The 14881-nt window shown below is 46.6% G+C and overlaps 1 protein-coding gene across 1 annotated transcript in view; it reads right to left on the bottom strand.

Moving 5' to 3' along the window:
* Nucleotides 1–4840: 4840 nt before the first annotated feature.
* The window catches only part of LOC117458564 (cilia and flagella-associated protein 47-like), a 68373-nt gene continuing 58332 nt past the window's right edge, over nucleotides 4841–14881 (bottom strand). Inside the window, 3 exon segments of the mRNA XM_071205304.1 lie at nucleotides 4841–5336; nucleotides 8516–8681; nucleotides 8919–9092. Of these exon segments, the coding sequence (XP_071061405.1) occupies nucleotides 5142–5336; nucleotides 8516–8681; nucleotides 8919–9092 (535 nt within the window). The 3' untranslated portion in view covers nucleotides 4841–5141.

The raw sequence follows: 14881 nt of genomic DNA, 5'->3' as shown, positions 1-14881 counted from the left end.
ACACTCACACACCATCTGTCAAGTCATCAACGCTGCTTCCAAATGTGTCACACAGCGCTCCGACAAACACACAAACACATGCCTCCTGTCCTTCTCACACAAGTTCTGCTTTGGAGGATGCAGACAGAATGATAACTTGTACAATCGTCAGCCCCGTGAAATATGTAAAGATGTCTCTCACACACACACTCGCACACAGAGGTGATGATTCCTTATGTGTCAGAGTTTTCAGGCGGTAAAAAGGGGGAGAAGATGAAAGCGGTGTTGAGCAGCTTGTTCTTTCTGTCATGTTCACCGGAGGGAGTTTTGATAGGTGCAAACACACACACACACACACACACACACACACACACACACACACACACACACACACACACACACACACACACACACACACACACACACACACACACACACACACACACACACACACACACACACACACCCCCATACCATGTATACATCACTTCAGGGGACTATACATTGACTTACATGCATTTCCTGGAGACTTATCCTAACCCTTAACCATAACCAGCACATGCCTAACCCTTACCCTAAACCTAACCAAGTCTTCACCCTAAAATTAATGATCCCCCCTTATGGGGACCTCCAATTTGTCCCCATAAGGGAAGCCAGTCCCCACACGTGACTATGTAAACAGATGTAGGTCCCCACAAGTATAGTAATGCTAGACCACACACACACACACACACACACACACACACACACACACACACACACACACACACACACACACACACACACACACACACACACACACACACACACACACACACACACACTCTTGCTCGGAGGCACACACACATGCAGTGTTGGTGGAGAAGTGCCGCAGCAATAATTAGATTTCACTTCAAAGAGCCACAAAGTTTTTTTTCTGAGGGAGACGGGCCTGATGTGTGATTGGCTACTCAGGCTAGCAGGTGAGGGACTGCTACGGGATACCAGACCCCTCTCTGCTGGTTTTGTTTCAATATCATGCGTCAATTCGCTGTTTTTCTTCTGGTATAAGCCACATTATAACGGTAGCGGTAATAGTAATTATCAATCTCGAAACCATGAAGCCACTGATCTGATGACGATTGGCCTCTGGGGGTCACGCCATCTATTCAAGGATTGCACAGATTTGCAATTTCGGTAGCTTAGTCCATTATGCTACACAAGAACAAACCAAAACATCCTTTAGTGTATTTTGAATTTGCATACGGGTCAAAGAGTCTGGGGTTCCGGTGTTGCGAGCTGCTCATACAACGTCTTTGCCTGAAATGTTTAACAAGTAGCCAGTTTACAAGCTAATTTTAAGCTTATACTAAGCTTAATTGTTGTCATTCATATGCAGAATATGGCTATCAAGATTAGCTACATATTAGCCTTGTGCAACAATTAAGGCAACCACAGGCTGGGATCAAGTTGGACCATAAGGGCACTACACTGGCACCTGTCAATGGAGCAGAAGTGACAAGCTGCCACGTTGAAAAGTGGAGTATGTCACAAGTGAAGGAGTGACATGCCGGTTATACTGCGAGTGCCGAAGCTAGAACAGCAGTGGAGTAGTCATCAACAGGGACATGCATTTCAGCCAATTTCCATTGTGGATGCTGCAATTCTTCAGAAGTTGTTTACTACATGTAGGCATGGAGGAGAAGTAGACTATGGATTTGTCTCATGGGAAATGTATTACTAAATGCTCTTTATTAGCTATTTCCTGTTATTTATATTTCCTGACTTATTCTTACTGGCAGTGACCACGTTTCTTTTGATGTATCAGTGAATCATCTAAAGTTGTAGGTCCTCTTAAATGAAATGGAGTATTGTGCAAGCTGATACTTATTATAACAACGTTATACAGTTACTGTTAAAGCGTGTGTGTGTATGATAGTTGACAGTTGTGTAGTCACAAGCGACGATGATATCAAACTGAAAACATTTGACAGAACTGTATCCTCCTCTCACATTCATCACCTAGTCCCTCTCACTCTGTCAATACGACACACTTTCTCTCACACACAAACACACACACTTCTCTTCTACTGGCAGGCTGTCAAATGATTTTGTGTGCATTTCATGGAGAAGCGGCCCCTGCTTAATTACCGCCATGCTAATTGAATCCCAGTGTGAGTGATGTATGGGGATAGGCTGTCTGTGACAGAAGGAAAATGAAATAGTATTAAGCAGCCAAGTAGATAATCCAGTTAGGAATGTCTGGAACACGAGGGGGATTAGTCAATGCAGCGCCATATGGCTCCCTGTCAGCGCACATCAAAGTTGTTTGAAATCTAAAATATTTTCATTCTCAGACTCTAAGTCTCTGACAAACTTAATAAACATGCCCATGGCACATCTTAACGTTTCGTCAGTCTGTGGAGCATGCTTTATTTAAATTGAATATTTTTCTTAAGTTTTAACTGAGGTTCTGTCCAGTGAACAAACTTGGACTGGCTTTTCTTTTGCAAACATATCCATAAGCATGATTGCTACAATTGCTACAAACGTGGGTCATGTAAGCTTAAATCTCAAAGAAGCATTTGTTAGCGGTCACAGAGAAGTGACAGAAATGTCTTATGCAACTTGTCAAAGCAAAAAGTATGATTCAGTCATTCAATTCAGTTACTTGAAGAGGCGCTACTGTGCTTTCTGGGGTTTCCCCTTTCCTTTAATGTGTTGTGTAGCTTTTGTGCATTTAAATTATGACAAAACATTTATTAAAAGCACGTTTTTTCCAATAATATAATCCTAATGAGTGACCTTGTTCTCTCCACAACCTTCCGGAAGTAAAACGCAGCTTTGCTAAAGTGATGATTTCAGGTCTGCCCCAACAGACAATTTGACAGTAATGGCTTTGTGAAGGTGAGCAAGGAGTCAGGGTTACATCTTCTCTGTGGAGTTCTCTTTTACACAACCATTCCTGTCAGTTTCTATTCCACAAAGCAAGTTCAACACTGTGAATGTCTTCAAGGAGTTTTGCTGCATATTTAACGATCCCATCTCCCCCTCTCTATGACCCCAAGTGTCACTGAAAGGAGCTTTAGGCATTGGGGCAGGATACCATGTATGTTTCATAGAAAGGGCTCAACAGTCCACAGACCGTTTGCAACGTCCAACTTCGCTTCACTTGCCATCCTGCACATTATTATGCAAAATGCAGCACTACCATAGCCAGTGGGCTGACAGGGATCATTTCACTAATGTATGCACATTTATTGTATGAATATGTGGCTTGCTGCCAGTATTTACTTTTTATCTTTGTGGTAAATAACATCTAACTTAGACTATCTATTTTGGCCTAAATCATTAGGATTATGCTTCACAGAACCGAGACATAACGCTGTTCATTTGCCACGAATAATGCTGCAAACACCAGCAGCTCAAGAGGAACAAATGAATACATGTATTGTATCTCTGCACAGATGTTAATCAGTGTTACAAACTTCAGAAAAGTTATAACCTTAAAGTTATTTAGATAACGTCATGTGGGTTGGTGCAGAGGTCAGATTGGTGTCAGCACGTGGTGGCTTCTCATTATAATGTCCTTGTTGTGAGTCTCACTTCTGTGTGATCTCTTGCTACTGCAGGCAGCATTACAGACCCTCCACCAATTATTGTTGGCTTGGCTCATCTGTTGCTGGGGCAACGCACCGGCAGAGGAACGTGTGGCGGCGAGCTCATCCCCGCAGGTAATCTATGGACAGAAATCAACCGTCGCACAGCTTCACACGATATGCAAAACCTTCGACCTACCTACCGAGTACCTGCCTTTTACTGTGCACTTTATCTGCTGGTGTCATCTTTGTTTTGTCTCTCCCAAACCCTTCCATCATCTATGACTCCACCCCTTGTGTACTTTATTCCACCATCTTCTATTTTTTGCTCCCTTCCTTTATATTTCCTGTCCTCTCATCTCTCTCCATGAGGCTTCCTATCGTTCTCTCTCTTCCTCCCCAGCAGGCTGCAGATGGTGCTTAATGGTCACATAACTGAGCGTAACTGCCTCGTGAATAATTTCAAAGGCAAAAGGTGAGCCATAGGACAGCTCCATATAGGGACATACAGGAAGGGAAGCGTGCACAGAAACTACAGAATGCAAACCTCTGACACATCATCCAAACAATAATTCTACAAATTAATTTATATCATCAACGTTTATTTTCAGATCTCTGGGACTGGGATCTCTTTGAACACACAGCCCATGTTCCACGGAGAGGTTCCTCCCCGTGGAACTCCTAGCAGAAACCGCAGCTATAAGGGTACACTGGAGGCCATGTGGGATGCATTTGTATGCACACAGGCCCACAATCAACCTCTTAAGGCTCATGTGGTTTGATTTATTAAATGATATACGCAGAATTCAGAAAGATGGCAGAGTATTTCAAGGTTGTCCTGGTTAGTGTAATATAAAGTGGGATGGCAATATCTGTCTAACAGGGAAGCGTTTTAAGGGGAAGGATGAATAAAACGAGGTTGGTAACATTTTACTTGAAATGGACTGAGGCATAATAGGGACACCGTAACCATTACTAGCATTTATTGCTCATCATATATCTATTACCTGCTGAATGTGTAAAACTTCAGGGACACTGGCTCAATTCATGAAGAACACTGATGAGGTGGAGCCAGTAAAAGCCTTAATCCCTCATCGATTTCACTTATTCAATCTATACCAATCATACAAAGAGATGAGGTAGGCAGCTACAGAATTTTTGCAAGTGTAGAATTTTGCCAACAAAGTTAAGAGGTCAGTTACAGTGCTTCCAATGTAATGTGTAACAAAATGTTTCACGATAAGAACTGTATCAGAACGAAAAGAAATAAGAACTGGGTCAAGTTTTAAGATTGCTTTTGAAAATAATTGTCATTTAATTTCGTCAAAAAATCCTTCACTTTCCACAGGGAAGACATTTTAGTATTGTCAGCCGAGAAGCACTAACAGGACTAATGGTCCATTTTAAGAGAAAAAAAGGACAAGCGGTGACACCCATCACCATCGCTGCCATATGGCAACGTGCCAGTCCAAATAGCTAATTATAAAGCTATGTCTTTGGAGGTGACATTGTGTGGTAGATGTTGCTGGGTAAAGGAAATCAGACAGAAATGTCGCTGTTAGCTGTTTGAGAGTGGCGTTGCCTTTATCTGCGGACTTTGAGAGGGGACGAGTTAGCCAGGGCAGGGAGACGGAGGTTCTGAGCCACAAAGCTCCTCAGCTGTTGATTGGTTGGATTGATTGGCACAGGAAAGCTGCCTCTGGTGAGTGTGCTACAGATGGGTGGGGGGTCAGGAGGGGTTTCCCCTCTCACCTCGTAGGTCCACTGCACATCTTCTGTCTGTAATTAGAGAAGTATCTGTCAATCATTGTATGTGTTGGTTTGGCTGCAGAAGTTATCTGTAATAGTCCAGCAGATATGTGAAAGAATTGTGCTTTTGATGATAAAAACATGACATTTGGCACACTGTTGGAGCCTGCTCTAAGGAAGATTGTTGGCTATAGGGCCATCACAAATGTGTCCATTGGCGCCATTGGACACATTTGCATTGGTTGTTATTTTCCCAGTAGCTTAGGATCTAGACCACCTAGGATCTTGATTCTAGTGGCTAATCCTACATTTTCAAGGATGGGGAATGCATTGGTACTATTTAAAACATGCTAGAATGTAGCTAACTATATGTATCTGGTATTCAGGGAACAAAATACCCAGTAAAACCATTAACATGTTTATTATGGTGAAGTAATACATGTTACATAATATATATGTAATATTACAGGTTTTCAACTAAGTGCAGACTTAGTTCTGAAAACACAGTCCACCACAGTGGCAAAGGGCACTGCACTGAATTGCTACCTTGACACATTTGCATTGTCCACTGCACCCCTTTTTGCATCCACAGCGGAGGAGTTCACGACAGGCCTGGGTCGCTTTTACTAATGTGGTCCAGTAAACTTCCCATCCACCTGTGGCCTTCCTCTTCCACCCCAAGTCACCTGGGGATGGGAGTTCAGGGGCTGAAAACATCACCTGTCCCTAGCAGTGACCAGCTTGGAAGGCAGCTCTCTTTGTGTGCTGAAGCAATGCTGCTTGTGTTGGGGGGAATCCTTCAATTGTTCTACCTTTCTGGGTGAAAAGTTGCTTGCGTGCCTGATTGACTGACTCCTTGCTGCTAGTGCGGTCATACAGCAATATCACAAATCGCTCCAGAGGCTCCATCCAGTTGTTTACGGAGTCTGGGGTGGCAGCCAAGACACAGAAGGCTCTAGTGACATCATCAAACGTCATCCATGTATCCCACGCCGTCTTCTTGCCCCTGCCACCAAAGGATGATACTGTCACATCCAGTGAATGCATGGAACATTGGTAAGGCTATGCATCGATCTGGACCCAGTGACCTCGCCATCTCATGAGCTGCTAATTGCCAAAAACTGTGCGCCAAAGGCAACCCACAGCAGTGATGTTGAGGGATTGGGCTGCTGTGACTGCCAGTACTATCACATCCGTGTCAACTGTGCGTATTGACACCTTGCTTATGTAGGTGCAGTTTAGGGACGGTGGTGGCGAAGTCGATGGGGACTTGGCTTGGCAACTGGAAGGTCACCAGCTCAAGTCCCGGCAAGACCAAGTGCTACCGCGGTGTCCCTGAGCAAGGCGCCGTTCCCTACACTGCTCCCCGGGGGCGCCGTTCAAAATGGCAGCACACTGCTCCTGTCAAATGCAGAGAAACAATTTCCCCACGGGGATTAATAAAGGATATCAAATATCAAATATCAGTAGGGTGCGGGTATCAGCCTCCTCATGTGTGCATGTTGCAAGTACTGATTATTTGTTTGCCAGTGTTGAGGGCTGTCACACTGGTTGCCAGGAAGGAGAACAGTTCAGCCTTCTTGTCTTCAATGCGCAGAAACTCTGGCCAGTTTCCAGGAATGACACTGGATGGCTCAACGCGTCTATGAACTCACTTCCCTCTTGCTGCGTGTTTCAGCCTTCAGACTTTCGGGAAAATATTCATCCCACACGACATCAATTCTGCTGACATGCTCCAGCTGAGACAGGATGTATGGTGAGAACGCTTTCTGCGCATAATAAAAAAACGTCTTAGCAGCGCCAGGTCGTAGCATGTTAACAAGAGTAGCTACATGAAGGATTAACTGTGTGGTGGGATGCATTCTCTTGTAAAGAAATCAGGTCCTCCAAACAGCCCACCAAGTCTGACTTGGTACCAGTTCTGAGCTTGCCCATTTGTTACAATGATGATGGACATGCCTGGTTTTCAAGTTTATTATATTTCACATAATTAATCCCAAAACTCATCCAGACTTCCATCACGTATCTCAGATACAATGTACAACCTAGGGAACAGAGAACAGTCATTCTTCAGAGTTGAGAGCTGTTGTTGGGACCTGGACTTCTCTCGGACTGTCGCCAAGTACCTCGAGTACTGCCATCTCAATTTGAAACCCAACAAACATCACAATAAAATGATCTTCACTGTGAGTTGCTGGCCAGCTCCACTGGATTTGTTTAGCCACAGCGTATAGAGGTTGATCCAGTGATCTGACCAGGATTCAGAATCTCTAATGCCTGCCTTACACATCGATGGAATGACGAATCATGGCCACAGATTTGGCCTGGTCGTAGAAGAGGGGAAGTAGAGAAGTGAGTGTGACACTGCTCTCTGGTATTGCTGTATGACCGCACTAGCAGCAAGGAGTCAGTCAATCAGGCACGCAAGTAGCTCTTCACCCAGAAAGGTAGAACAATTGAAGGACTCCCCCCAACACAAGCAGCATTGATTCAGCACACAAAGAGAGCTGCCTTCCAAGCTGGTCACTGCTAGGGACAGATGATGTTTTCAGCCCCTGAACTCCCATCCCAAGGTGACTGGGGGTGGAAGAGGAAGGCCACAGGTGGATGGGAAGTTTACTGGACCACATTAGCAGAAGCGACCCAGGCCTGTCGTGAACTCCTCCGCTGTGGATGCAAAAATGGATGCAATTCAGTGCAGTGCCCTTTGCCACTGTGGTGGACTGTGTTTTCAGAACTAAATCTGCACTTAGTTTAAAACCTGTAATATTACATATATATTATGTAACATGTATTACTTCACCATAATAAACATGTTAATGATTTTACTGGGTATTTTGTTCCCTGAATACCAGATACATATAGTTAGCTACATTCTAGCATGTTTTAAATAGTACCAATGCATTCCCCATCCTTGAAAATGTAGCATTAGCCACCAGAATCAAGATCCTAGGTGGTCTAGATCCTAAGCTACTGGGAAAATAACAACCAATGCCATTGGCGCCAATGGACACATTTGCGATGGCCCTATAGCCAAAAATCTTCCTTAGAGCATGCTCTAACAGTGTGCCAAATGTCATGTTTTTATCATCAAAAGCACAATAATTATTTCAGATATTTCACATATCTGCTGGACTATAAGGGAATGTTGACATCCTTACTTTAATAATAACAGACATATCTATATCAGAGGATACTAATTGACATACATGGATGGTTAGCCTTGCTCTGTGGTTGCCGTGTTTGCTGGGTGTGAAGCACAGACTGAAGGGGGCTCCAGGAGAACCAACAGGAGGTAACACCCCTGAGGCTGGAGTCACTGAGAACTCACTGCTGCTGCCGGGCAGGAACGCTGCGGTGAACCGCTCTGGCCTCCTACAATGGGAATGTTAGCGACTATCACTAGAAACTTTCCAGGGGATAACAAACCTCATGAGGATCTTCAAAACTTTACATTTGACTTTCAAAGAGCTAGGGACTTAATTAAAATCCTCTATGACAGTTCTAGGATAGATACAAAACCTTTAGAGAGCTATATGGCTACACCTAATTTTCGAGGTGCAGCTTGTATTCAATTATAAGAACACTTTGATGGAATAAGTTCTCACACACCTGGTGGTGCTGGTCAGCTGGAAGCCCACAGCTGATGTCTTGCCTAACTCAGTGGCCTCAGTGATGATGACATCATCCACTTGAGGCTCTGTGCTAATGAGAGAGATGGAAAACTCCCAGATCCTGCCGGACACACACTGCACAGCTAGGACGGCTGAACACCTGGACCTGGACCTGGACACACACACACACACACGCGCGTGCGCACACACGCACACACACACACACACACACACACACACACACACACACACACACACACAATAGCTGAAATTGACTGTAATTTGATACTTTCCAGCCTGTCCTCCTACAAAAAACGACCATATCGGTCGATTGTTCAGCAGCTAAATACGACCCAGAGTCACGTTTTAAAGTGTAGCACCTCTAGTGGTCGTGTAAGAAACAACATGCTCCTGTCGATTGCAAACGCTCCGGAGGGTCGTTTATTCACAAATAACCCTCTCTGGAAAATCCTAAATTGTGGAATAGTGTGGCCATTGCAATGCTTTTTTATTTAATTTCTAGCGAGAAGTGTGTATTGTACTTTTATAATCTACGTCCAGTGGATGTGTAGGATCTACAGTTTGATAGATATACGAAGATGATTTGAGGTCTCGCCAGGAGAACGTGTACTGTATATGGGGCAGCTTCCATGTAAAGTTGGCGTGGGTGAAAACAGTTTTTCCGGTCTCGAAGTTTTCATAATAAAACCGGAAGTATTCCCCACACTGTCAAATGATTACACAGTGATATCTCCATTACTCATCCACTAAAAAACATCAGTTTATTCTTGTTAATCACACAATATTGATTGGTTTAAATTGTGTACAATGCTTTTGTGTTTTTAACCTTCGATTCGGAGAAACAAATTGTTTTTTCGGAGTTTAGACACTACAGAGTTTCCGAAGACACTACACTACCCAGAATCCCCAGCTATCGTTTGGGACTACAACATCCGCCTTGCTTTACAAACCCCGTGATTAGCCCTCAAGCTCTGTGATTGGATGTTGGAGTGGCAGTGCGACAAGGTTACGCCGAGTGTCAAACAGCTCTTTGAAATGGAATGGAACCACGCCAGACTATCCAAAACTGGACTTGGACGGGTCCAGCCCAGCCCTCCCCCCCAGAATTACACATGCTGGCTATTGTGTGTTTCGTAACATGTTCTATGGCACGTCTCTACTGGGAATTGTAGTTTTAAAAAGATGTTTTTGTATTTCCCACAATTATAAGTTGCCAGTATTAAACTGTATACATCCCTGGAGGTTTTAACACATTGGTGTTATCAAATTTAAAACATATAATTAATACATGGGTGAAAATAGCTTGTGTCCATAATGGGCAGCATTAATACCACATGACAGCTAAGGTCAGAAGAGCTTTATTTAACAGCTGGTCTTATGTCTGTGACCCCTCCTGTTGTTCATTGATAAGCCTGAAACATGCACTTGTCAAGGTTCAGATGCACATTTAGCAAATATGGCAGTAGCCATCGATCATCTTAAGATAAGATACTTTATTGATCCCAAGTTGGGAAATGTTTTTGTTACAGCAGCATGTACTACTTTGTTCTACTGCACTACAATTCAGAGGTTAACCTGGTATTTTTACTCTACTACATTTATTTTTGTTACTTTGCAGATTCTGATTAATGATGTGAAATATAAACAACCCTTAAATCAGACTTTAGTTACACCTGAGTAAAATTCAGCCTTATCAGTTTGTCTGTTTTGCACATCCTCCTGTTAATATCTTTGGACGTCCTGCACTAAACTGTTTTATTGTAGAGATCACTACAGTATCTTCTTGATATTTTCTATTCTATATTTCTATCATTGACCCCTATTTTGTATGTAGGTTACTCTTAATATTTAAATGTTTTCATCAAATATAACTTATTCAACAACAAAATTCAATAACGTGCTTTAACCACTAGGAGGTGCGGTTTAGACCAGTGGTCTAGTTAATAAAACATAATAATATCAAACATAATATGACTATTCCCTTTATTGTGAAATTAAAACAGAACGGTAAAGGAAAATCCAGTTTCAGTCTCTCGATGTGAAGCTTATGCATTGTACCATGAACTTGTATAGACCTGTAACAGTCAACTGCATGAGGAGTTGGAAAGGTAGTTCAGAAAATCAGTAATATCTTTAGAAACTACAAAAAAGTCCCTTTCTATCAGCTGTGCACCGTTATGGTGTAAATACAGACTATCTACTAATTGGATCAAATATAAAAGTCAGCCGAATTAGTGTTGATACTGCAAGGAGACGTATTGTGTGAAAATAAATGGAAGATGTTGTTTAATTGTTGATATATTTATGGTCACGTATTCAGTTTTGGCGGCATCTCTTCCAGTTTGTCAAAAGGTCTTCTGATCAGGGCTCTATAAATACATATCTACAGCAGATATGTAATATTTAATGCAGCCGAACCGTGTATTACAATGCCGTTATGTGATGACTTTCAAAGAGAAAAGCAAGAACACTCGGAATAAAGTATTATTTTATTTTTTTTAAATGTTTTCCGATTTCACATATCACATAAACACCATATCCCGATGTGCATTGCGGCGTGAATTTAGCCTATCAAAACCTCTGAAAAAATAGATGTGTCTCTCAGAATCGAAAGAGAAAAACCTATGGGTGTCACAATTCACATGTTATGTCACGCTTGTAGTTTTGTCTGTGTTGGTGTTTTTCTGGTCTTTGGGTTTCCTGTCTTATTGTGTTAAGTGTTCACCCCCGTTTCCTGCCTGTCTGCTTTCTGTCTGTTTCCCTCCCTGATTACCCGATTGTGTTCACCTGTTGTCCTTGTGTTTCTCCTCCCCTGCCCGGCTGTTTCTCGTTGTCATGATTACCCCTTCTTGTATTTAGTCTTGTCTCTGTCTGTGTTCAGTGTTGGGTCATTGTTTGTTGGTGACGGAGTTCCCCGGAGAGTGTTCTGTTCTGTATTTGTCATTTATCCTTGGAATAAAGGGTTTCTCAAAAGTTATCTGCATTTGGGTCCTGCTTCCTTCACTCATCCGTGACAGAATGACCCAACCAGAAATGGACCCAGCAGATGACCCTTTTGAGGTGGAGCTGCAACAGTTTTCTTTTCCTTTGGAATGTTGCCACGATTGGTGGAAGGAAGCGTCCAGTGTTCGGCTGAAGGAGGCCGCCCTGGTAGAGGCGCACCGGTTGGCGATGGAGAAGCCCGACTTGGTGGAATTCTTACCTGACTGGATGTTGGACTTCCTCTGGAGGTGTGAGTTCCAGCCTGCTGACTACAGACGTCTCGGAGTGTTCCGTCTGGAGTCAACCTCTGCTTCTTCCCCAGTTCCTGCTCCTATTCATGAGTCTTATGCTGGAACTCGTCAGGCTTATGGAGGCCCATGGAGCATTCAGGCGGCTGCTAAGAGGAGTCGTCGCAAGGCCAGACAAGGAGCCCGGGCCCCAGCAGCCATGGTCCCAGTACAGGCGCCAGCAGCCATGGTTCCAGCCTCAGTCCTGGCCCCAGCAGCCACGGTTCCGGCCCCAGCAGCCACGGTTTCGGCCCCAGCAGCCATGGTTCCTGCCCCAGTGCAGGCTCCCGCAGCCATGTTTCCGGCTCCGAGTCCGCCCCACACAGTCATGATCCGGGCTCCAGAGCTGGATCATACAGCCATGTTTCCGGCTCCAGGGCCGGCCCCAGCGGCTATGGTCCCGGCTCCGGGAGCGCCCTATACGGCCGTGTTTCCGGCGTCGAAGCTGGAGCTTATAGACAGGATTCTGGCTTCAGCAGCCATGTTTCTGGCTGCTATTCCGGTCCCTGCAGCCAGGGTTTCGGCCCCAGTTCTGGTCCCAGCAGCCATGGTCCCGACCCCAGCTGCCTTGGTTCCAGATCCGGATCTGGTCCCGGCTGCCACGGTCCCATCTCGGGTTCCCTCCTCTGGTTCCTCCTCGAGTCCCCTCTCTAGTTTTCCTCTCGAGTTCCCTTCTCTAGTTACTCTTCTAGTCTCTCCTCTAGTCCCCTCTTTAGTCTCTGTTCGAGTCCCCTCTCTGTTTCCATCTCAAGTTCCCTCTCCAGTTCCCCCTCGAGTCCCCTCTCGAGTTCCCTCCTTTAGTCCCTCCTTTAGGCCCTCCTCTAGTCCCTCCTCGAGTCCCCTCTCTAGTTCCCCTCTCGAGTTCCCTTCTCTAGTTACTCCTCTAGTCCCTCCTCTAGTTCCCTCTTTAGTCTCTGTTCGAGTCCCCTCTCTGTTTCCATCTCAAGTTCCCTCTCCAGTTCCCCCTCGAGTCCCCTCTCGAGTTCCCTCCTTTAGGCCCTCCTCTAGTCCCTCCTCGAGTCCCCTCTCTAGTTCCCCTCTCGAGTTCCCTTCTTTAGTTACTCCTCTAGTCCCTCCTCTAGTTTCTCCTCTAGTCCACTCTGTAGTCCCTTCTCGAGTCCCCTCTCTGTTTCCATCTCCAGTTCCCTCTCGAGTTCCCTCCTTTAGTCCCTCCTCTAGTCCCTCCTCGAGTCCCCTCTCTAGTTTCCCTCTCGAGTTCCCTTCTCTAGTTACTCATCTAGTCCCTCCTCTAGTCTCTCCTCTAGTCCCCTCTTTAGTCTCTGTTCGAGTCCCCTCTCTGTTTCCATCTCAAGTTCCCTCTCCAGTTCCCCCTCGAGTCCCCTCTCGAGTTCCCTCCTTTAGTCCCTCCTTTAGGTCCTCTAGTCCCTCCTCGGGTCCCCTCTCTAGTTCCCCTCTCGAGTTCCCTTCCCTAGTTACTCCTCTAGTCCCCTCTGTAGTCCCTTCTCGAGTTCCCTCTCTGTTTCCATCTCGAGTCCCCTCTCCAGTTCCCCCTCGAGTCCCCTCTCGAGTTCCCTCTCGAGTTCCCTCCTCTGGTCCCTCCTCTGGTCCCTCCTCGAGTCCCCTCTTTAGTTCCCCTCTCAAATCCCCTCTCGTGTTCCCTTCTCTAGTCCCCTCTGGAGTCCCCTCTCCAGTCTCCTCTCGAGTCCCCTCTCAAGTCTCCGCTCGAGTTCACTCTCCATTCCCTATTCAAGCCCCTACGCAAGTGTCGTTGGAGGTCCCGCCGTCTACTCCCCTGCCGGGGGTCCTGCCAACCCTTTCTCCTGTCCCGTTGGAGGTCCCGCAGAATACTCTTCTGCCGGGGGTCCTGCCAACCCTTTCTCCTGTCCCGTTGGAGGTCCCGCCGTCTACTCCCCTGCCGGGGGTCCTGCCAGCTCTGTGTCCTGTGCCGTTGGAGGTCCCGCCGTCTACTCCCCTGCCGGGGGTCCTGCCAACCCTGTGTCCTGTGCCGTTGGAGGTCCCGCAGAATACTCCCCTGCCGGGGGTCCTGCCAGCTCTGTGTCCTGTGTCGTTGGAGGTCCCGCCGTCTACTCCCCTGCCGGGGGTCCTGCCAACCCTATATCCCGTGCCGTTGGAGGTTCTACCGGGGGCCCTGCCAGCCCCATGTCCATCACCGGTCTCGCCGGGGTTCCTGCCAACTCCTGGTCCTTTTCCGTGGGGGATCCTGCCGAAGCCTGTCCGACCGGCTCCGGTTTCTGTCCGGCCGACACCGGGTCCTGCCCGATCTCCGGAACTGGCCCATCAGCGCTTTCCTGCCCGGCCTCCTGATCCTGTCCGGTCGACACCGGCTCGAGCCCGGCCCCCTGAGAGCCGCGGTCTTCGCCCTCGAGGCCCCGGCCCCCTGAGAGCCGCGGTCTTCGCCCTCGAGGCCCCGGCCCCCTGAGAGCCGCGGTCTTCGCCCTCGAGCCCGGCCCCCTGAGAGCCGCGGTCTTCGCCCTCGAGCCCGGCCTCCTGAGAGCCGCGGTCTTCGCCCTCGAGCCCGGCCCCCTGAGAGCCGCGGTCTTCGCCCTCGTGCCCGGCCCCCTGAGAGCCGCGGTCTTCGCCCTCGGGCCTGACCCCCTGACTCTTCCTGCCGTTGCCTTCGCCCTCGGACCCGGGTCCCTGACTCTTCCTACCGCTGCCTTCGGTCCTCCATGGTCCCCACCTTGGACTC

The sequence above is a fragment of the Pseudochaenichthys georgianus genome, chromosome 2 (assembly GCF_902827115.2).
Source record: "Pseudochaenichthys georgianus chromosome 2, fPseGeo1.2, whole genome shotgun sequence".
NCBI lineage: Eukaryota > Metazoa > Chordata > Actinopteri > Perciformes > Channichthyidae > Pseudochaenichthys > Pseudochaenichthys georgianus.
The sequence above is the reverse complement of the archived record's forward strand: the minus strand, read 5'-3'. Positions and strand labels throughout refer to the sequence as shown.